Source organism: Idiotropiscis lumnitzeri, chromosome 3, assembly GCF_059441095.1.
Source record: "Idiotropiscis lumnitzeri isolate Australia: NSW breed Sydney's pygmy pipehorse chromosome 3, RoL_Ilum_1.0, whole genome shotgun sequence".
NCBI classification, from domain to species: domain Eukaryota; kingdom Metazoa; phylum Chordata; class Actinopteri; order Syngnathiformes; family Syngnathidae; genus Idiotropiscis; species Idiotropiscis lumnitzeri.
The window spans coordinates 20441271-20465213 of record NC_142393.1 but is presented as its reverse complement, the minus strand read 5'-3'; the positions used below and the strand labels follow the sequence as shown (position 1 = coordinate 20465213).

The following is a 23943-nucleotide window of genomic DNA, read 5'->3' as shown; positions in this document are numbered from 1 at the left end:
AGTTTTTCTCCCCCCTCAAGCGACAGCCTTTGATGATGAGATTTGAAACTTGATAAACAGGAGGGATATGTTAAAGAAATTTAAGTTTGTATGTTCATCTGTTAGTTTTGTTGTTTAGTTTGTCATCTTAGCAAGTTTCAAACTATAACTAATCTTACAGGCCCCCTTTGTTGCACATGCATTCGTATCTTTCTGGCCTCAAATTGAACTGTCCTATGGGTGCCAGGTACGGCTCCTCGCGAATGTGACTCCCCAACGCCAGAGCCCTTTTCTGTGAACACCTCCCTTGAGGTGTTGATGACCTCTTAGACCCTTAGCAGATAAAGAGAGACTCACTCGCTTCTAAGGCCGTAACTTATGACTTGGGGAGGTTCAGCACAAGGCTTGGTACCTCTAAAGCAACAATATCGTCATGGCCAGAGAGATAACTTGTATGTGTCAGGCCTTGTGAAAATACACCATACACCAAAAGATGTCTTGTAATCTGAAACCATTAGAATAGGCTGGAAGAGTGTGATGGAGTCAAATGTCAAGTTTCCCATTCTGTATTGCATATTCAAATTGCTTATGCTGATGCAAATAAAAACCATGTGTGCAGTCGAACACGCTGGCTTCGCCTCGGAGTTCGAGGGCTGCCCCGCGCGTAAATGACAGACAAACTTGGCTGGTTGATTCATTTGTTCAGGCTTGTTTTGATAGAAACATCCCTAACAGGTCTTCAGCCAGACAAGAGTGGATAAGTTATAAAGTATTTTGCTGTCTTGCGATTTACCGGTCAAAAAACTAACAAATAAAATTTTATCCTCAGCCCAACCAAAAGAAGAAAAAAGCAGAGTAGTTTTGTGTAATACAGCCATTTTTAAATGAATGATACTGTATTTATAGCAGCAGCAGCAGCACTAACTACAGACAACTTAATAGTACACTGAAGTGTGTCAGTTAAAACAACCAAACAGAAGATCACAAGTGTTTGCACGAGTCATTTCAGTCGGGTAATGTCTTCTGGATGATTTGCTCCCTTCAGATGTCCTTGTGGATTCACTTTATACACAACATACTTGCCTTCCTCTACATGTAGCCTTCGTCAACTCCTAGCAGTCAACATACAAACACACGACAATGGGAAAAAAAATCTATTTCTTTTGCTCTTTCAAGTCTTTTTTCTTCTCACAGTTTTCTTTCTCATATTTGTCTTTATCAGATTTTGTCACACTGTTATAAGAGGGAGGGGAAGCTGTGGATGGGGTCATGTCAGTTTTGTCCGAGGTGGAGTTCTCATTGAATTTACTGATGACCATCACGTCCTTGTCTGGGTCACGTAAGCCCTCTTTGAGCTGCTCTTTGTAGAGTGCTGAGGCTTTCTTCATGGCCATGCAAATCATGTAGCGGCGGAAGGCTCTCTGGATGATGACAGAGGACATGTCTTCCTGCTTGCGGCGGAGAGTGGTGGTGATTGGCTCGTATGACACCTTTGAAGGATTGGATGCCATAAAGCGATCCTCCATCTGCCCGCGCAACACATCCATCTCACCGCCTTCCCCGAGTACTCGCTTCGTGAAGGCAAACAGGATGTCAAGGCAGTGGATGCGCTCGCCACTGACCATCGGCAAGTCCATGGAGATGAGCTGAATCATGTTCGGCTTGGCCATACGCAACGGCGGGTCGAGCGCGTCGGCAAAGTCCGAGAGTTTGCTGTACTCCACGAACTGCGTGGCGTCGGGATCAAAACGCTCCCAGACTTCGTAAAACATCTCAAAGTCGTCCTCGCTCAGTGGCTCGGCACTCTCTTCCGTTGCCACGCTGAAGTTCTCCAGGATGACGGCAATGTACATGTTGACCACGATAAGGAAGCAAATGATGATGTAGCTGACGAAAAAGAAGATACCCACTGATGGGTTGCCACAGTTGCCTTTGTAGTAGTTGCCCGGGTGCTCCATTTGGCTATCGCAGTCAGGTTCCCGCTTGTTCAAGATGGGGGCCAGCAGACCATCCCACCCGGCTGAGGTAGTGATCTGGAACAAGCAGATCATACTATTCCCAAAAGTCTCGAAATTGAACATGTCGTCGATTCCAGACTCCCTTTTAACGTAGGCAAAGTTGGACATGCCGAAAATTGCGTAGATGAACATGACCAAGAACAAGAGGAGACCGATATTAAATAGGGCAGGAAGTGACATCATCAGGGCGAAGAGGAGTGTCCGAATGCCCTTGGCACCCTTGATCAGGCGGAGAATGCGGCCGATCCTGGCCAGACGGATCACTCGGAATAAAGTCGGGGACACAAAGTATTTCTCGATCACTTCTGACAAAAACATACCTGCAAAATTAAGAACATCCAATTAGCGCATTTGATTACAGGTGAATCAAAAAGAGGACAAAATAAAAATAATGATGTCCTTACCTACAATTGACAAGATCACCACCACAAAATCAAAAATATTCCAACCTATGGTGAAATAATAATGACGCAAGGAGATCATCTTTAGGACACACTCCCCTGTGAAGAGCACAATGAAGACCAAGTTGATCCGGTAAAGAATGTGGTCCATGTCTGCGGTCTGGTCGTCTGTCTCCACCATCATAGTCACCATATTTAGGCAGATGAGAATCATGATAACAATGTCGAAAGCCTGCTTCGTTATGCAGTCAAACACGCAGCCTTGAAATGCATTCTGAGAGCCAAACAGAACAAGAAACAAAAACAATGGATTCAAATCGCCAGGATCATCAATGGTCAGGATGAGAATGTCGAGAAAACTTACTGCGGGTCGAGGAATTGGTTTTTGTGGTTTCTTGGAGCCTAACTTCTTCATAGCATTGTAATATTTCTTCTGTTCCTCTGTCATGAAGATATCTTGTCCTCCAAAGTATAGAAAACACAACAAAAGATGGTTATTACCACAGAAATGACACACGTGGCAGCTCAAGTGACATTTCCCTGAAGAAGACTACTTATCTTTTTCTTCTGCTGGTTGAAGTTGTCAATGATAACACCAATAAACAGGTTGAGTGTAAAAAAGGATCCAAAGATGATGAAGATGACAAAGTACAAGTACATATACAAGTTCACTTCATATTTGGGCTGATCTTCCAGCTAGAACGATGCAGAGAGAGAGAATAAATGTCATTGGTGTTTGTAAATTAAATTGCTACATTTTTATGTCGAATTGATTTTATAATTTGGATGAAGCTTACATTGCGAGAATCCACAGCTGCATACATAATGTCCATCCAGCCCTTAAATGTTGCCTAACGACAGATAAGTCAATATTAGTGATATTCGTCCATCTACACTCCTCTACCAAATGATTGGAACAGTGAAAACAATGATGCTACTTTGAAAAAAAAAATGATGAAAATGAACCAGGATCAACATTTCAGCTTCGGATTCCAAATGTTTCCATGTTGATCTGATTAACAACTTAATATGGTCTGTTTGAAACTGTTTTTGATATATGAATGAGAGGTGTGTTTTGTTGGCCAGGTGTGTGTGTGTCCTATTACATTATTATGATTAATCAAACAACAAATAGAGAGTTGTCAGTTGGGTAAACAACAAGGTGAGAAGATGAAAGTGAAGATTTAAAAAAACAAAAACAAAACACTCAATATCGTTTTTTCAATGCACTTTAGAAGAAAGTCTGTTTCCCCAACATTGTTGCACTAAGGCACCCATTTTACTTAAAAAATGTCACCACACCACCTCAAAGCAGAAATGTCACAAAAATGCAATGACTAAAATAATGCTGACCTTGTCTTTACTCACAATACTCAGTGTGAAATCTGAGCCTGGTTAGTGGAAAACAAATCTGATATGCTCACGGGAAGTCATGACTTATTATTTGGTACTGTACATACAGATAGCTTGCCTAATTTTAATAAACATTTTGTCAGTGCATCTACAAAAGTGATAGAAAAGTGGTGGCCCGCAACTATACTCTAAGTGGCCCTTCAATCAATGTTAGAAAAATTAAATACATACAAAAAATGGGGTGGTGGGGTATTAAACATGTTCCTCCACTACTGTATAGTTTGAAGTTGTAATATCACCATTCACAACTAGATGGCAGACATTGCTTAACTGTGCTTGCACTGGGTCTCATACTGCCCTATACAACAATGTGAGTAGGCTTAATCATTTGGAACGACGTGCAGGACAAACACATTACCTGAATAATAATACAATTTTCAGTGAGTTATTTTTCATGACAAAAATGCACAAAATGAGTTCTTGCAAGCAATGTTCATTTGCTCTTCAGGAGTTTTCTGTCCCTAGATTGTAATTTTTGCACACTGGGAAAAAATACAGTATGTGGTTTTCTTTTCACTGTTGGAACTTTTTGTTGTAGAAGGCTGGTTCGTTTGTACATGCATTGAGCATGAAACATGTTAAGATACTGTGATGCACATGGGTTTAATGAAAAACAAATGCATGCATGTATTGTGTCCATGTTCAAAATTGCACTTTTGAAATGCATCTCGTTCGGAAGTGTCTGGTCCAATATAAATTTGTGCATATACTTAGTAATTAACATCCCTGATCTATGACATCAGGCTTTACACTGAACCGGTTACATGCTTTTAAGGATGAAGAGCGAGTCTATATTATTGAGCCATGGGAAATGTATTTCATGCCGCTAAAAAGCGTTGGTAAATGACTGCTTTTGCAATGTATAAACGGGTCCTATGTCGTTGGCAATGTTCAGCATGATCAACTTGGTAATCGCCTTCCACCATGCTCTTTTCTTGACATATGCAAAACAATGTGAAATGATTCACTGAAAGCGCATGTTGTCTGTGGGAGTCCGTTATGTCCGTTTAAAATACTGAAATCATTTGGTTGTGCGACTAGTCTTGGTTTCCGCAGCCTTTAAGAACACTTTGCAGTCGCTGCAATTCTAATGAATGACGAAACTGCCTCTCAAGTAAACTAGTTCCATGCTATTCGCCACCATTTCTTCAGTGTAAAACAGTTCATGTCAGCAGGCTAAGGGAAAAAATAAAAACTGTCTCAACAACACCATTTATCAATTTTAAATGATTAATTACGTAGCCCTAACCCTAAATGAAGCAAGTCAAATGGGCACTGAAAGGTGTTACAGCAAGAGGAGAAGGAAGAAAGAATGGTGATGTCAAGCTTAATGCAGTTATAGTTGTAAGCAAAGGACTAACAGCATTATTTTCATATAATGCTATCTCGCGTATCAGACCATGAGGGGAAAAAAGCTGAAATTTTGCTCTGTTTTCTAACATTTGTCTTTTGAGGTCACGCACAATTGTCTTCAGTGCAGCTGAAGTGAAGGAATTGGCTTCACTGTTTCAAACCTTTTGAATAATATCTTCCTACATTTAACTGTTACCGACCTATAATGTTGAATGAGACATAAAAATGCATGCTGGAACTCTGCGAACACCTCACCACTTGCAACAACGCCAAATAACCAGCGCCGACGTTGTCAAAATTAATTTTGACGTTCTTCCACCGGGCGCTGTCGTTGACCAGATTCAGGCAGTCGGACTTGTTGTTGACCACCTCGATGGGGAAGACCTTGTCAGTGGTGGTGTTGACGCAGTAGTAGTATTTCCCTGCGAACAGGTTGACCCCCATGATGCTGAAGATGAGCCAAAAGATGAGGCAGACCAGCAGCACATTCATGATGGAGGGGATGGCCCCCAGTAGTGCGTTCACCACAACCTGGACAGGTTCAAAATACAGACAAATTCAGCACCTTCTTGTTGCGTAAATGGAGGGGGCTCTCCTTGCCGAAATAAAGACTGCTTAATTTTGGATTAGTGGCCATTACAATCATCTGATCACTTGACTCATTTGTTTGACATAGGCTATATAAAAAGGCTACATTTATTGAGTGATGTCTGCACACAAAAGCTTTTCCTACCAAGACAGTTAAGAACATGAAGGTTGATTCAGTTAAGTTTACAATTTCATAGGAAAAAAAGCAAAACAGAAAAAAACCTTAGAGGCAGGATGAGGTCACAACATTTTGTCTGACTGTAAATGAAAAAAGACACACAACAAAGAAAAAAGATTACAGGTCACATTTACAAGGCACCAAACAAGCAGCGTCAAAAAGCAATGTCTGCAATGCATCAACACAATGTAAAAAGAAACATGCACATAGAAGAAGTACAGAGTTGAATTGGAAGGAGAACATGCAGTTAAATTCAAATTACACTTTTTAAATGTATGTAGTCTTGTATCCATTGCTACACAATGGTAAAGAAAACAACTTTTCCAAAGATGTCTAATGGAGAACTTTTTTGCGTCACAATTCCTTTGCCACTTTACAAAGTTTGGATTAAACGCGAATCTTACATACCCTCATGCCCTCGAACCGAGATAGGGCTCTCAGTGGCCGGAGGGCTCGCAGTGTCCTGAGGGATTTGATGGCGGTGAGCTCGGAGTAGCCCAGAGCATTGGCCACAAGGCTGACTAGGGACACCTAAAAGGACAAGGAGGATGACATCAGAGGTGACAACATTGGAAGTTTTATTGCAATCTAAATATAGCATGGAAGTGTCCCGAGACATTAGGTTTACTACTTTGGGCATTTTGCATTTAAAAATATCTTATATGAGTAAACCAGACTTCATCCCAAGCTATTTTACATACGTCAACAATGAGGAAGTCGAGCCAGCACCAGGCATTGGTGAAGTACTTGACAAAGCCGTAGGCCACCCACTTCAACAGCATCTCCAGAATGAAGACATACGTAAAGACCTTGTCTGCGTACTCCAACATCGTTTTGATGGTCCTCCTCTGTTCGATGTAAACGTCCTCAAAAGCCTGAGCAAAATGTAAGAAACAAGTAAAAAATGCTACGTTTAAATGGGAATGACTGGACTTTGAGCTGGGTAAGCATGAGTGAAAGTTGATTTCAACTCACCAATGCACCACTGCTGAGCAGGATCATAAAAATGATGAAGGATTCAAACCAGTTGTGCTCCACTATTACAAAACAGGTTTTCCGGAGTGTCCACCAGCTCTTAAACCCGGCTGCTTCCTCATTGACCTGGCAACACTGGAATCTGCTTACGCATCCTACATTTGAAGAGAAGAACACAAATAAAACATTGATTTTCAAACAGAAATGGATTTTCTTTCGGATTTTATTTACTCTTGCGGCAGCCACCCACCTTGGGGATTGACCGCTGCAGAGCACTAACCGCTGAGTTTCAAAAGTTCAGGCTACTATTTGGCCTTTCAACTTTATTAGAAGGTATCCAAAGTGAGTTTTCACAACAAGCTGGCATTCATTATACATAAATATTAATATTTTCATATTTGGGGTCGGGTGTTGAGGCTGTACGTACCTTTCGAAATATATGCCCACCTGTACATCAGAAGGATGCGCATGAATCTATTACAGAGTTACTGCAACTAATACACTTATACCAACTGGGGTTCACTGGTTATAAATTCCATCCTCACACACAACTGAGCAGAATATTTTGCACATTACAAATTGTAGCCACGTCGGACAAAATGCCAGGTTGAATTATTGAGCAAGAGGAACACACACACACACACACACACACGACTGTATTTTCTAACCTGATGAGCATTTGCATTCACTGTCACTCAGATGTGAGTTTAACAGACCACATGGGTAGTTCTGTCCCACTTTTCCTTGACCTAACATACTTGTAGCCACCTCACCCTCAGTAAAGCAGGCTTCTGGGTCCATCGACTCCTCTGGCTCCATTTCCACCGAATCAGCCCCATCTCCTGGAGGCCGAATATCAACAGTGCTGCCTTCTGAAGAGCTAAGATGTTGGGGCTCTGTGTCAAGTTTCTGCATGGACAAGGTAAGGTGCACCAAGTTAAAGTGCAAATGTAGAGTTGTTCCAGGACCAAATGTCCTGATTAGTGTTATTCTCTTCTCAGACTAGGCACGGTCAAAACAGAGTTGGACTCTTTTTGAATGTCGTCCTCATTGTCATCACATGCAACAGTGATCAAATGTACCTACAGGCTATGACATGGCATGTGTTGAAGGCTCAAATCAGATCATATTTCGAAACACATGACATGGGGAGTTGGACATTACTGGAATGCAACTGTGGGTACGTTTGATGTGACCTCAGTTTGAGGAAGAGTGCATGCAGTATTCCAGTGCATCATCAATCCAAGCCTGAAATTGGACCAAGCAAAATATGTGCGGCATTTTCACGTCTACTGAGAAATTAACAACCCAGATTAATTTGTATTCAATTTATCTGCTTACGTTTTCAAAAATGTACTATTTTATTGCATATATGCCTGCCCCCAAAGTACAATAACCCACCAAAAGTTCGGATTACCAATTTTCCTCAGTGACATGAAAATACATTATTTCCATTCCTTGAAAGCAGTGTTTAAGCTTTTTCTGTTATGTTTTAAGTCGATAGATGACAACATTAGCTTACCAGCAAAAACCAGCGCTGTGCACTGTTTATAAGACAGCATGTAGTCCGGTGTTTTAGTTTTTCCCACGTATATAACATGGCGTAAGGTAAAAATGTAGCAGCTAGAGCATTTGACGAATGTGAAACGTGCCAGTGTTGTTTGTCGTCTTGCAGTTTTGATGGGGAAAACCTGGTATTGCATGCAACTAGAGACTTCCGTTTTGAAACATGTCATCCTATACAGTGCAGCAGCCCTGATTGCAGTGTGACCCAGCTAATATAGTACATGGGAATGATGGAAGCATGCTTCTCATGTGTGCATCGATTTCTGAAAGGATGCTGCCTTACGCTACCTTGGTACTCGTTTTTGCCTCAATGGGTAATGGATTCTATGAGGTGATGCCTGGATATGCTTTTATCCGTAGCAGCTTAGCTTGACCACTTTGAACCTTTGGGACAGGAGGATCGCTATTCCAAGAGGGTGTTTATGCTGATTATTGATTATTGGGGTTATTTTTACTATTTAACACAAAAGATTAATGTGTTTTGATACCATACAACTGGAGTCTCCAAATCCGGTCCTTGTGAAATCCCTATCATGCATGTTTTAGATGTTGCCCCTCCTCCAACACACCTCATTCAAATGATCAACTCATCAGCAAGCTCATCTGAAGCCCGATTATGATCTTGATCATTTGAATCAGGTGTGTTGGAGGAGGGAGACATCTAAAACATGCAGGATAAGGGCCGTTGAGCACCGCAGTTGTTGACCCTGCCCTACAGAATGTGTTTTATAGCAAAAATATAAAAATAAAAATCCATTCCATTATCAAAAATATCACAGGAATGACATTATCTTATTTCATATATTGAAAAGTTATGGTAAGGAATGTGCACCTTGATTTATGACCCTCATTTCTGATCCTGAAATAAAAGAGTGAATGTGCTGAGAGACCCAGCCATCCAATATCTAAGCCGCTTCTCCTCAGGAGGGTCGCAGGCGTGCTGGAGCCTATCCCAGCAGTTTTTGGGCAAGAGGCAGGGTACACCCTGAGCTGGTCGCCAGCCAGTTGCAGGGCACAAATAAACAAACAACCATTCACACTCACATTTTCACCTAGGGACAATTTAGGGTCTTCAATTAACCTACCATGAATTTTTCTGGAATGTGAAACCAAGAGTACCCAGAGAAAACCCACACAGGCATGGGGAGAACATGCAAATTCCACATATGAAGGGCGGAGCCTGGAATCGAACCCACGGCCAATGCACCGCAGGAGGATGTTCTAACTCGTCGACCACAATGCCGCCATTTAAATAGAGAATAATGACTCACTACCGACACCATAGACATCAATGACCTTATGTAACCAAATATGGCTTATAAAGCAGCTTAAACCCTTACACCAGGACCTGACCCTATGCCCTACAAAAGTCCTTATAGTAGAAAAGCCATCTAGGTTTTGTAATTCAATTCCAGTAACAATTTAGTATTTTAAATAAATATTATTCAGGGCCGCTACAAATGATTTGGCGCCAGGAATTTGGCCACTTTGCGTCAATGCAGTAAATCTATTTTTTTAGGATTAGAATTGCCATCACTGTTGAATTCACTTCCTCCTTGGTACAAACCTCCTTGGTCCCTTGGCCCATTCATATTGGCTTTACATTGTCTTGTTAAGGTTTGGTGTTACTGTTGCAGATAAATTTGACTGATGCACAGGAAGGAAGCATGCTGGAGAAATTTCCAATAGAACAATCCATGTGTCTTCATACAAATTTTAGAAAATCAAACAAGGTTATATTATAGGGTCTCAATTCAAATGAAAACAGTATTTTCTCCCGCAATACATGTAAATGAACTGAATCATACATAAACCTTCTTGGAATTCTACAGCTGAGTTATATAAGGTCAACAATGTTTATGATGTCAAGAGACAATACAATTCATAAATTAATTAATCAGAAAATTGGTAATTAGGGTCATATATCAGAGCCATGTTAAACTACAGCAAAATTAATTCAAAGATTTTTTTGCTCACGTTTCCAATTCTTCCTGTTTTTCAACTGTTACATGTAGGTCAAAGCCAACAAATTAAGAAGGTCAAGAAAACAAAACAATTACAGTGTGTACGTGTATTGCTGAATAGGGAAAAGTTGTGAATAAAGGAAAGTGGGTTGTGGGTGGGGCGGAGGGCAAGACCAGGCAAAGAACAAAAATGGGCAGTCATTAAAAGTATGAGGAAAAAAATGCCTGTTCGTAAATGACATTGGCAGTCCTCATGGGTAGTGCTATTATACAATAAAGTGGTCTTACAGTTCTTCTCTCACTGAAAACCTTGAGAGCATCTGTGAAATGGCTGCAATAACAAACGGTGGGAGTAAAACAGTAAGTCACGCACACCACAAGCCAGCATTCAACCTCATGTCTGTGTTCAGAATTGTGTGAGGACTTTCTTGCATAAGAGAGATTGTACATAAACAGCGCACATCAACTATTAATATTCTCTTCTCGGTGTTTTGCAGAGTGCAAAGACCTGTACCTATAAAATTATGGTTAAAGAGGCAGGTGACATCCTCAAGGCCTGTTAGCACCAAGTGCAAGATAGTAATGAGGTGCCAGATGTTGGTTGCCATCATGTCAAAATGCGCTACGGACAAAGCCACGGTTCAAGTGAGACACAGAGCCACCAGATCCAACAGAAGACGCTGCAGTGGAAAATACATATCACTGCCACCTACAGGACACAATGTTTCTCAACTGAGAGCCATTATAGGTTGCTCCGTACGACTTAAGAATGAGATCTGGGAAATAACGTGGCAAGAATAGCTTATTTAATTTTACTTGGAGTTTAAATTGAATTTCTTCTCGCCAGCAGAGGGAGGAAGTTGAGATCACCGTTCAGGCATTCCTCAATTAAATTTGCATCATCTGTGATTTTTCACAATGACCTGCTTTTGCTGGTTTGTTTTTACAATAAATGGTCAAGGTGAATTCAAGTCATCAGCTGGAAAGGCAGGAGCTCATCCATAAAGTTACAGTTCAAGTCCCGCTGTGGACAACGCTTGTCGGCATCCTGACTACTGTTGCTGCCCCCTCCAGGATGCTATCGAACCCTTCCACCCATCACCCTGCCCTATCATGGTCAAGCTTGCATTTCATCTGAAGTCTGTATACTACAGCTGTAGCAACATATATCATCTGACATTGTGGCAACCTGGAAACAAGAAACACAACGATAGCACCGTACGATACCATACCACATTGCGTGACTGGGGCTACACTATTTCGGTACGTCAGAACTACAAACAAAAATCTTGAGGAATACTCGTAAAATGTAGCCTTCGCCAAAGTCAACATTATTGAACTGTACAGATCAAAACATCAAGACATAAAGACAGTAGTCTAATCTTACCTCTTTGCTGCCCTCCACATCTGAGGAATCGCTGCTTAAGTCCTCTGTGTTAAGGTTCTCGAAGTCTGACTCACCCACAGCAATTGGTACTGTGACTGTCAGGCTCGGGTTGTGAATAAATGACATGTAGTGACAGTCATCTATGGGGTACTTTTCGGTGCTATCCCCGTCAATGCTCCCCACAACCAGGCCGCCTCCTGGACGCCCGTTGCCCTCAGCTGTGATGTACACCCCACCAGGGTCTTTGGTCATTTCCACTGTTGTGTGATTGGTGATGCAGTTGCCTTTGCCATTGCTGTGTAGTTCTTCGAGGGGTTTGCTCTCTTCATGCAGGCTGGAGCCCTTCCCGTCCCCACCGAAGATCAGCCTCTGGAGGAACTGTCGGACAGTGGATTTTAAAAAGGCAATGCCGCGCTGGATACGGCCTACAGCAATTTGCAAGTTGTTCATCTCGCTGTCGTCGTCAGTTGCTGCCAAGTTGTCAGCGCTGAATGAGCTCAGGAGCAGAGCCAAGAACAGGTTTAGAACCTAATAAGAACATGAAAAAAACAACAACATGAAAGACTGATATTGATTGGGCTGGATTAGATTACAAATATATAGTCTACAGTATAAACTAATTATATGATATAAATTAGAGTTCCTCTTTTGTAAATGAGAGGTTCTCTTTTGGTAGACACCGGTCTGTATTCCAACCCTGGCACATTTCTACAAGGACCAAGACGCTAATAGATTACTTTGATAAATACTTGATAAGTAGTCCTTTTAAAACCTGCATTATAATGATAAAATAGAAACACTAAGACCAATCGTAGACTCTGAAACTCTCGTGTGTGACGATGCACCCAATCAGACTACGTATTCACAGCAGGTTTGCAAGTGGGTGTGCAAGGCAGCCCAGCAATGAGGTGTTGAAACAATAAAGCAACGAAGAAAAAAGGGTGTTAAAGCTGTTTGCTGTTAATATTGTTTCAGATTGGTTGTTTACAAGATATATTTGCAAATACTGTATATCAACAACTTGAAATGCTTAACCACACTTTTTGTATTTCAAGATGCCCAGCTGAAAAGCTCTGGCTTGCACTAATTACTCAGGACGCATTTGTGACCGCTGACTTAATGTGATGTTTGAAAAAAAAAAAAAGTAACAAAGGAGATGCATACCACCAAGTTTCCGATGACCATAACCATCATGAAGACAATTAGACACATTGTTGGTCCAGCTACCTCCATACAGTCCCACATGGTCTCTATCCACTCTCCACACAGCACTCGGAACACGATGAGAAAGGAGTGGAAGAAATCATGCATGTGCCAGCGTGGTAGCTGACAATCATCATTTATGTTACAGACGAACTCCTTGTAGCTCTTGCCAAAAAGCTGCATGCCCACCACAGCAAAGATAAAGACAATGATGGCGAGCACCAGAGTCAAGTTCCCCAGAGCCCCCACTGAGTTACCAATGATCTTGATCAACATGTTCAGAGTTGGCCAGGATTTAGCCAGCTTGAATACCCTTAGCTGAAACAAGAGCACAGAAAAAAATCTGCATTATATTTTGGATTTGGATTGTGAAGACTTTTTTTTTAATGTCACTTACCAGTCGGAAGGATCTGAGCACAGACAGACCCTCTACATTGGCCAAACCCAGCTCCATCAGACTCAGACTAACAATAATGCCATCAAAAATGTTCCAGCCCTCTTGGAAGTAATAGTAAGGGTCAAGGGCGATGACCTTGAGACACATCTCTGCTGTGAAAATGCCAGTAAATACCTATTTGGAAAAAGGGGTAGAAAACAATTTTATATATCAGTAGGCAGTAAGGGGAAGGGTGGTTGTTCAAAAGTTACCAGATACCTGGTTTCCAACAGAAAGGACATTGTTGAATTCTTTCGTCATCGGGTAATGCTCCATGGCCATAAAAAGTGTGTTGAGAACGATGCAAATTGTGATGGTCAGATCTACAAATGGGTCCATGACCACCATGTTGACAAACTCCTTGATTTTAAGCCATCCAGGGCAACAATCCCAGATCAAACAAGTGTTGGCAAATCGATACCAGCAGGGGGGAAATTTCTGTCTCGACTCTTCAAGCTCTGGAAGAGAGACATTGAAATGAAATGCAAAATCACAAAGGGTGCAGTAGGAATGAAATAGATCAGTTGATATTATTTGTGATTTATTATTCTATAGCTCATTAAGTGTCCCTTGACAATGCTTTAACATTTGAAATGTGAAGAGTAAGCGAAGTTCGGGGCTTGGCCCTCAATTTGAAACCTGTTAAGGGTAAGACTTCTGACCTTCCATGGTGTTGGTGAGGATGCTGGCCACACTCATGGCTCTTTGCCTGCCTCCTGGTTCATCTAAATAATCAACAGAGCGTTGCTTTCTCACCTCAGTGTCTGTAGTGGTACCCTAGAGAAAAATGCACAGTCCAAGATACTGATGTAATACTTGACCGAGTTGACTACAGAGTCATAAGAGAACAACAATGTAGAGTCCCATCAAGATGGTTACCAATTTCCCCCCCAAGTAGTGTCTTACCAGGTTCACCCAAAGGTAAGGCCGTGCAAGGCAGAGAGAAATAGACTTGAAAGTGCCAGTTAGCATGTGTATGGTCAAAGTTCATGACAGTGCAAAAATACCACACAAATATTGCTCCACCTCTCGATAAAAAGTAAGAGGCAACATGCCTAGTTTGTCAGAAGGCAATGGATTCAAAAAAATAAAAATGATGTTTAGCCTAACCCTCACTCCCAACAATACATTTGTGTACACCACTTCTTAAAATAGCTGAAAAAAATTCAAACGCAAACAGGCAAGACTTGTCAAGTCATGTGGTTTAAGTCTAATGCCGACGTCTGACTCCACAAATGTAGACCAATATTGTAGTAATAAAGTAGTTTCTCGCAGCCGATTTTGAGTTTACGCATCGTAGACCGTGAAGTGCGTCATACTTGACCATTGGTCACTTGGTGTCTGGGACGCTTCACAACCACCGCAACGAAAGTCTGGCATGTCAGAAATGTTGTACGTCTTGCTGCATAGTGTGACATGTCCTACGTCATCCTTAGATGGACAGAATCTTGACGGAAAGATGTGACAATCGGGCGGGGTCCGGTGGAAGACGGACTGGTAGTGTGACATCTTGCCCGGTCCAAGACACAAAGCAATATTATCGTGTAGTTTGACATTGTGACCATTGTGAACGACAAAAAAAAGTTGTGTTTTGAGAAGGCCATAAGACAAGTCTGATGAATACCGAGTCAACGCAAAGTCAGTCTACATTTTAACCGAGCAAATTCATAGCACTAAAATTGTCGACTTCGGTCCAACCATGTGACTCAAGTCCCCAACTCGGCCAATTAATGCATAAATGGGTAAATAAAAGATTAACTGAGTCACCTCAGGCAGCAGGAGACCAACAGGAGAGTTAGTTACAGATGTTCCTCCAACGAGCGAAACAACACCGTTGCAGTCCACCGCGCAATGCATTTTGCCATTGGCAGGAAGCATTACACGAGGTACTCTGAGGCTCGTCTGGCTGATGGCGCTGCAACGACGCTCGAGGCGACGTGGCAAGAACAAGGAGCCTCGGCGGCTGTCACTCTCCTCAAAGGTGCTGTGCTCGTCATCCGCAAAGTCGTTTTCGGAGCCCATGTCGCGTACTCGTCCACGGAAGCTAAAGAGGCTGGCTTGGCTGTTCCTTCGTGGTGAGAGGAGTGATCCACGGACACTGAGCAGAGACTATGAAAGAAAGTTTCTGTGAGCTTTTTCAAGAAGTTATTTCTCACAGATTGTACAGAATAGATCCTGCTAACAGATGTGGCTAAGTGGCATCTACGTTGGCAGGGGTGATGTTCCAGTCAAAGGCATTGGAAAATAACTCAAGAGGGCCGAAACCACCTCTTCATTGTTCAGTAACATTGGCAAAGCAAGATGGCTACCAATTGTGAGTCCACCATATATAAGTCTGTATTGACTCTTTGCATCTGGCCTGTTTTGGTAGAAGATTCCTCCCAGCCTCCCACTAAATTATGCAAATGTCAAACTCGGAGAATATTACTGGTCCAATGTGAAGTGTCCAGCAATTTTACTGGTGAGAGGTCAGACGATGAAGCTTGTTCGTAAAAATCTATACATTAACCGCGTCTCATTTAAAGCCAAAAGTAACGTTTTATAATCGGGAAATTATAGTAATTGCCAATGTTAATAGTTTAACCGGTAGCTGTAACACAAACTATGATCACAAAAAGCTTATATAACGTGAGCCACTACAATATCCTTCAAAAGTAAATGTCTTACTGATTTTTTTTTTTTACTTAAAAAAAAGGAATGCGATGAAGACTCCATAATTCACACCAACCTGAGCTCCCCTCTGTGAAATTTAATTCTCAGTTAAGGTCTTCTGTACAAATGTCTTGCAGCTATCTGATGCCGATAAACTAGTGCATGCTTTTGCAACTTATGTAGGCTGAGTACTGACCAGAATGAAGAGATTATTTAGACTCTGAAATTAAAAATGCAACGACAATTCTTTCCTCACTACACGCTATACAACTGAGAGTGAAAGTGTGTAAGAGTAAATTGTACCTGATTGGGTGAGGAGCATCTCTTCTCATAGGAAAGTCGGTTAGCATCCATGGAGAAGTGGAAGGATCTGTTGATGCTGTCCACTGTTACAGACTTATGGAACTTGTTGCATGCACCCCTCTCCTCCTCCTCTTCCTCTTTCTGTTTCCTTTTCTTCCGCCTGTTGCGTCGCTCTTTTGCACTTTTCGAACTGAGCTTGGATGTCACAGAGGAGGACTCTGAGGTGGGGCCCCCCCTTCCGCTGAACTCGCCGCTCTCCAAGGCTGCTGCCGCGGCAACCTGTTAGCCAATCGGAAAACAAGACACAGTTGTCATGGCAACCCGGTGGTTGTCTAAAAGGCTTGGGCAAATGAGTATGAAGAGAACGCCCGGTAGCTGAAAGCAGACATGGCAGCGCTGACAAATCAGCCGCTGGTCTCTGAATCTTTGTGTTATTTATTGGTTGACATTCACATTTACTTGGGTGGTACTGTATCTCCGACAGACTTATTTATCGTCTTTGTCACTGCCCTGTTGAGGTTTTAAGGCTTTCACGTTTGTCTTCAAATTTTAAGGGTCACTTGGAGATGCTGGCATGGGAAGATGTTTTTGGTGACATTTCCTTTAGCTGTGTGTTGCCGCTGGCTGGTGTTTGCTCTTTTTCACAGATGCTTACGCAGCTGACAAATAGTACTGTACGATTCAGAATACATTGTCCAACTAAATTTAAATATTCTCATTTTTCTTCTTTTCAATTTTTTCAATACTAATTAAAATTAGATGGGGATCAAATATTTAGTATTTTTTTCCTCAATGATTTATAAACAATAGTCCAGTAATCCAGTCACTCAAACTGGAAATTCACCATCATCCAACTTCTCTATTCCTTTATATGTTTTTCTCAGACAGAAAAATGCAATAATCCTGATAGATGCCCAACAGAAAATACTGAAGATTGTGTCAAAGTAAAAATGTTCTGTGCCTGTGCTTCCTCCTGCTGCCTCTTCAGCTGCTCCAACATGGCCTGGAACTCCTCCTCTTTTTGTTGAGCCTCTTCTATGGTGGCCTGGTTCTGTTCATCATAGGCCATGGCCACAACAGCCAAGATCAGATTGACAAGGTAGAAGGAACCCAGGAAGATCACCAAAACGAAGAAGACCATGTAGGGCTTTCCTGCCGCACGCAAAGTCTAATGGATCCCAGATCAGATATATCACAAGAACAAAATGTTTTTGGAAATAACAGCAACAATACATCACGACGGTGTGAGCCACAGATCATACAAACCTGCTGATAGAGGTTTTCCCAGAAGTCCTGGGTCATGAGTCGGAACAGAGACAGGAAAGCCCAACTGAAGGTGTCAAAACTTGTGTATCCATAGTCCGGATTAAGGCCCGCTTTGATGCAAACGAAGCCTTCTGGACAAAGCCTGTCACACAATGATGATTTAACTTCATTTGATAAAAAAACAAGAGGTTTGTCTACCATATGTTAGCAAACTGGCTTCTCTTAGAGCATGTTTATCAAAAATAAAATCCTTACCCAGCTCCGGTGCCATTTCCACAAAGTAGCGCATCCCTGCGACCGGGGAGGTAATAGTAATTGTCTAAAAGAGAAGACACCGGAAATGTTAATCGATTTCTCCACTTTTACATTGGCCATCGGTTACAGGAAAGTAACGCAAAGGGGGATTTGTCTGTGGTTTCTTTGAGCGCCAAATGACTGGCTCTGGCCCTGCGCTGAGCCATGCAGTGACGTCACAAGCTGGCCAACATTCCCACAGAGTAAGTCGTATATTGATACAGAAGGCAGCTTGTAGTACCCGAGAATACGAAAGAACTGCCTCACCGAGGTACTGCTTGGAGATATTTTTCCTTTTCCTTTCCCAATCTCAGATCTTTCTTTTGAGAATGCTAGACAGGTTCAATAGAGTTGATGTAAAAAAAAGGATGACGATGGCAATGAGTATTTCTCCTTTTGTACCCACAGCAAGCCAAAGCCTCAATTTTTTTTTTTTTTTTTTGCAGCGTGGGATGGTGCGTTGTCTAGCATGATAATTACTTTACTGCAAATGGCACATTTATTCTTTTTATACCATGGCAAGAACGGAGCAATTAGAATCTTCCCATAGAGGTCATTTTGACATGTTCAGACTCTAAAAAGAGGTCTATCATGTCACACCTCATTCTTTTAGTAAAAACATCGCTACGAGTATTCTTGTCTATTGTGCATAAAAACTGACTCGCTAAATAATGTGGGACAACATCCTTGAGTAATTTTCCTTTAATTAAACTGATACCGGGGACATAATGATGACATTTGAGAATTGGGTCAGTGCCCTAAATAACAGGAGGAAAAAATAAAACAAAAACAAAACTCAAATGTTGTATTTATAACTCTAGTTGTGCAACAATTAATCAACAACTAATCGATTATCAAATTAATAGAAAACTTTTTGGTCGATTTTTATTATTATTATTATCGATTCATCATCTACATACATTTTCTTAAATTTTAAATCGTCCAAATCCTCAAAATTTCTGCCTCTCGTCAGTAAATATTGCCCGATCTTTGTGCTGACTCAAATTAGAACACACAAACATCTGAATTTACTTTGTCGGTATTCTGACATGTCACGAGCCGAACCAGGAACTGAATCATTATCAATTTGTGAGTTTACTGCACTGGAATTTTTTTTTTGTCTGAATCATTGAATAATTGCCAAAATAATCAACTAATTAATTGATTGTTAAATTAATTGTTAGTTGCAATCCAACATAAGTCATGTATGCATAATAATTTGGGACCCAATGTATTTTGGAAAATGTACTTTTTCATTGCTCACTTTGGTAATTGGTCTGGAAGTTTTCATTTATTTGCCACACTTGCCACAGAATTTTTGTATATAAAGACTTTTACATCAGCACTTTCAGCTCCTGGATATTTTCGGTGACATTTCGTTTGGATGGTGTGATGTCAGATTTTTCTAATGTAAAATCTGTGCCTTAATCTCCTGGGAGAGGTTTTGAAAGACTGTTTCACACAGTATCAGACTTTAAAGTTGGCATATTATCTTTCAGTAATGATTATCTGACTCAGTATGACTGTAGTAGAAGCTAATTTGAATCCCAATAACCCACATGCAGCACATTTGTCCCTCATTACTTGGCTTACTCTTATCACTGATGTACTCGGTCCAGTTGAAGCTGCTCTCGGTGTTGTTCAGCAAAGTGTCGTTGAGTTCTTCTAGGCTGCTATCGAAAAGAAACATGTCGGTGGCAACTGTGCTGCTGCTATTGGTACCGTTGCCAGCGGGGGGCAAGCGCACACATTTCTGCCTCAGATTGCCCATGAAGAGCTGCAAGCCAATGAGAGCAAACACGCTGAGGCAGAACACCGTCAGGATCATAACGTCCGACAGCTTTTTAACTGACTGGATCAATGCACCGACGATTGTCTTCAAGCCTGAGTGGGAGACATGGTAAAGGGTTTTGGGACATGGCCCAAGGAAACATTATTAGTAACTGTCACACAGAAGATTGTAAAGAGAGTAGTCCTGCAAAAGCTTTTCAAATAACAAGCAGCGAGATTGAGGTTTATACTGTACGTATGAACGCTTGGACTGTCATATCAGAAAAAGCTGATATACGTCACTGTTTATCACGGATAAACAAGAATCCATGTGAGATGATGGTTTATACTGTGAAGTGAATTCTGGCGTGAGAAGGACACATCCATCCTGTGGATACAGCTCTTATTCACAACCAGATTGAAAAATATATTTAAAATACCGAGTAATACAGTAAAGTCCATTAAAGTAGGGATTGGCACGAAACATCTGACGTTTAAAGAAAAAGCATAAAGTTGAGGAAAAGAAGCTTGGATCTGGTGAGATCAGACAACAGGGCAATAGGTTGTGTTCTTCAAAAATGTATTGTGAGAGCAAAATTATCTTAACATTGCCAAAGCTTACCAAGAAATTCTGTTGAAATTTGCAAACTAATATAGTACTTCATTTTTGAGCGTGTGTGTTGTGCAGTGGCATGGCAGAGGATGTAATAATACATAATTAGCTGTACTTTTTGATTAGTGCAATGAAAAGTGCTTTGGACGACAACTCACAAAAGAACATGACATGCCTCAAACAGGAATTATGCACATGACACACAAACGCACACATTAGTTTGCCACCAGAATATCTTCCTTTGCAATGTGTCATGCATAAAGGAAAAAGCACAAAATCCACAGGTGGCTCCCAAGGCAAGAATAGATTTCAAAGAAAGCGTTCTGCCTTTCTACACGTCTAAAAGCTAGGAATCCTTTCAATCTATGCAGATTGGAGCCAGATTCCAGCTTTTTTTTGTTTTGTTTTTTAAAGGCTACATGAAGGATGGCAAAACGGTGCTGTCAGGCTTGGCTGCAGTGAAGATGAGCTCAGAAGTGAGTAGATGTTGCCAAAAACGCCACTTAGCAGTGAGCATTTCATTTGCCCTTTTGGCCTTAATGGTGTGCTCACCTGGGATGACTGATATAGTTTTCAGGGCTCGCAAAACCCTGAAGGTTCGCAGTGCCGATACATTGCCCAGGTCCACAAACTCTGTGACATATCTGTAAGGGAGGAGGTAGCGAGGCAGGGGAGGGGTTTGGGGAGTTGCAGGGTGTTTTTGGGATGCACACGTTCACACACACACACACACACGCACACAACACAGACACCCACACCCAAAGCATAACAAAACAAAAGGGGAGGGGTCATGGAAAAGGGAAGGGAGCGGCAAATGGTCACACACAGGAGGATAAACTAGGGCAGCCTTACCTGGTATCACTGAGATAGTTTTCAAAGCTCTCAATACTCTGAATGTGCGCAGAGCTGAAACATTGCCTAGGTTTACAAACTCTGTTATATACCTGCAGAATTAAATGCACAGTTATCACTCAGCACAATCACTCAAGAATGAGCACAATCATGTACAGGCATTTCAGAAAGTAAAACACCACTGTCTCAAATAAGCATACTTGACAACTTGCTCAATTGACGTGGGAGACTCCCAAAATTTAACCTGCATGGAACATTTCTCCCATTAATCTTATGATTTTACATTGAATTAAACTGTCTCCATTGTGGGGAATATTTGTCACAGTATCTGGCAATCCTGGCCTGCTTGGATGGTAAGCGACCAGTTACGAGACTCTTGCTGGAGGCAGTGATAGCCAAGAAGCTTGCCTTCTACTCATAATGCATCAGTTTTACTACTGGAAAAGCAGTTGGAAGCTGGAAGAGAGGGGACTGCAACATGCAGTGTTCATACATGGGAGAGGTGTATCTTGAAAAAGACGACCAGACACACTATAATTTGATGTGCAATAAATAGTGCATAGTGAGTGCATTGCAGTGTAACCTCATTATTGGGCCTTTTCTAGTACTGTTTAATAACATAAAAAACTGCTCATTTATCCATGACTGAAACATCTCTGGACAGAAAATTTTCTTCGTGTGGTAAATAAAACTTTGGACCAATACACAGATGAAAACAATCTCCCTATTTTTCACAACCCAAAGTTGGAAAAGTATGAAAAAGAAGCCCTACACCGATAGAAGCAAACAAATTTAATACTTGAGGCATTATTTAGCACTTTGAAGATGAGTGGCCACAGTAAAAAAAAAAAGAAAATCCCCCCCACACCTTAAATCCCCTTAAGTCCTTCTTGTCTAATTGTAGCTTCTCTTTAACTCAACAAACGAGTTGAGAAAATCTGCTCTGTACAAGTGCTCATCATGCCCAAAATGTTATGCGATGCCTATGACGCAGCCTCAGAGTTGAAGGTACTCCACCGGCCATTGAAAAAGGGCCTTCAAGGTCCAGAGCTTGGAGTAAATGAATTAATGACTATCCAAAGATTCTGCACTTTAGGGCACAAGCAGAATTTTGCTTCTATTACTTTATGCTGTTTCCTCTTGTGTTGAGTTCCTACATGCAATGAGTTTTAGTAAGGGGACATTACCAGATACTTAACATATCTGGGAATTAAATCCTTCCCAAGAAATATCTTGACCTTTGTGTTAGTGAAGGCATTTAATTGCATGGTTTAATTTCTCATGGTATTGAATCAATCGCAATTGGACCAACAGAGCAGTCCAGTTGTGATTGATCGATTTAATACCTTGAGAGAGAAATGACCTGGATGAATGAGAATATCCACAGGCATCCGTGGACTAATGTGTTGAAATGCAACTCACTTGGCAAAAAAGTGCACCTACTTGATTTTCAAATCTATTTTTCTTTTTAATCTGGCCTTCACAATCAACTTGTGAGGGGTACGATTAGGGGCTTTTTGGAATGCTGTGTAGATTGTGGGCATTGCTGTTCGACCAAAACCACTCCTATGGAGAAAAATGACCCGTCTCTCTGATGACAACGGCAATATGTGACATGGGATCTTCCCATTTGGCTCGAGGCTGTGGACATTCTGTGTGACTTCCTGACGGGAGGATGTTTTAATGAAGCCGTCTTTGCTTCACATCTATCAGCACATCATGACACATGTCTTCAATCGGGGAAAACTCGGTGGTATCAGGACCATCATGCAGAACATGGCAGCTGGGGAAATGGGAGCCATGCATGTAGACTTAGTCATTTGTACTTGCTGTGTTTGAAGTGAGGTTTAATTAGAAGATTTGCTAGAGAAGAAAGAAAGCTGGCACTGTGGATGCAGTACCACTACATGGACACAGCTCTACTGTCAACTCATGAACCACTTCCCAGACGCTTTCCTGAAAACCATATGAAGCAAGATGTTGAAGTAATTGAATTTGACCTCAAATGGTTTGAATCCCAAATGTGTTCGGTATACAACAAAAACAAAGGAATTGACCTTGCTGTTCCAATACATCTGGAGGGGACCGTATAGGCTGCGCTCGTGTCAATTAGGGCAGAATAAAGATGACGTCTTTGGTTTCGGTGGTTTGTGATAAATACACCAATATAATCCAGACTATCCTCTTTCTCACTTAGTGACGAGCAGTGAAAGAGTTCAGGGTGCCAAAAAAATACTTACGCCATGAGGATCACGCTAAAGTCTAGCCAGTTCCAAGGGTCGCGCAGAAAAGTGAACTTCCCCATGCAGAAACCTCGGGCCAGGATCTTTATGAGGGACTCAAAAGTGTAAATTCCTGTGAATGTGTATCTGGCGAATAAGGAACAATGACAAATCACATATTTGAGACAGATTGCAATAGTAGTCAAATGATTTAGCATTGGTTCATCTGTCATGTCATATTGATATTGATTTGTAATCAAACATGTTTCAGCTTTTGTTACCATGACAACCGAAGACAAAGCTAGAGAGTAGGGCAAGAATTACTACTCAAGTGTTCAAAAGAAGTGAGCACTTACATTGACCGCAAAATGCTTCGATTGCACAGTATTTTCAATTGTGGAAGTCGACTTCACCAAGCCGCTGCATCAGACTTGTCAATTTGTGAAGCGGATTTGTGGAAGTTACTTATGCCGCTAACACTGCAGCTCTACTTTGCTTTGGCCCATGACA

General features: G+C 41.5%; 1 protein-coding gene across 1 annotated transcript in view; it reads right to left on the bottom strand.

Annotated features, from left to right (window-relative positions):
- Positions 1 to 854: 854 nt before the first annotated feature.
- Positions 855 to 23943, bottom strand: part of LOC148340293 (sodium channel protein type 2 subunit alpha-like) — a 28477-nt gene continuing 5388 nt past the window's right edge. Inside the window, exons 5-27 of the mRNA XM_088290905.1 lie at positions 23452 to 23580; positions 20912 to 21003; positions 19570 to 19860; positions 17938 to 18001; positions 17683 to 17824; positions 17378 to 17584; positions 16417 to 16695; positions 15229 to 15570; positions 14124 to 14238; positions 13681 to 13919; positions 13423 to 13596; positions 12987 to 13343; positions 11823 to 12350; positions 7679 to 7814; positions 6906 to 7060; positions 6632 to 6805; positions 6339 to 6461; positions 5420 to 5695; positions 3196 to 3249; positions 2957 to 3094; positions 2763 to 2867; positions 2402 to 2672; positions 855 to 2317 (exon numbers count right to left, since the gene is read on the bottom strand). Coding sequence (XP_088147031.1) covers positions 1134 to 2317; positions 2402 to 2672; positions 2763 to 2867; positions 2957 to 3094; positions 3196 to 3249; positions 5420 to 5695; positions 6339 to 6461; positions 6632 to 6805; positions 6906 to 7060; positions 7679 to 7814; positions 11823 to 12350; positions 12987 to 13343; positions 13423 to 13596; positions 13681 to 13919; positions 14124 to 14238; positions 15229 to 15570; positions 16417 to 16695; positions 17378 to 17584; positions 17683 to 17824; positions 17938 to 18001; positions 19570 to 19860; positions 20912 to 21003; positions 23452 to 23580 — 5575 coding nt within the window. The 3' untranslated portion in view covers positions 855 to 1133. The remainder of the gene's footprint in view (positions 2318 to 2401; positions 2673 to 2762; positions 2868 to 2956; positions 3095 to 3195; positions 3250 to 5419; positions 5696 to 6338; positions 6462 to 6631; positions 6806 to 6905; positions 7061 to 7678; positions 7815 to 11822; positions 12351 to 12986; positions 13344 to 13422; positions 13597 to 13680; positions 13920 to 14123; positions 14239 to 15228; positions 15571 to 16416; positions 16696 to 17377; positions 17585 to 17682; positions 17825 to 17937; positions 18002 to 19569; positions 19861 to 20911; positions 21004 to 23451; positions 23581 to 23943) is intronic.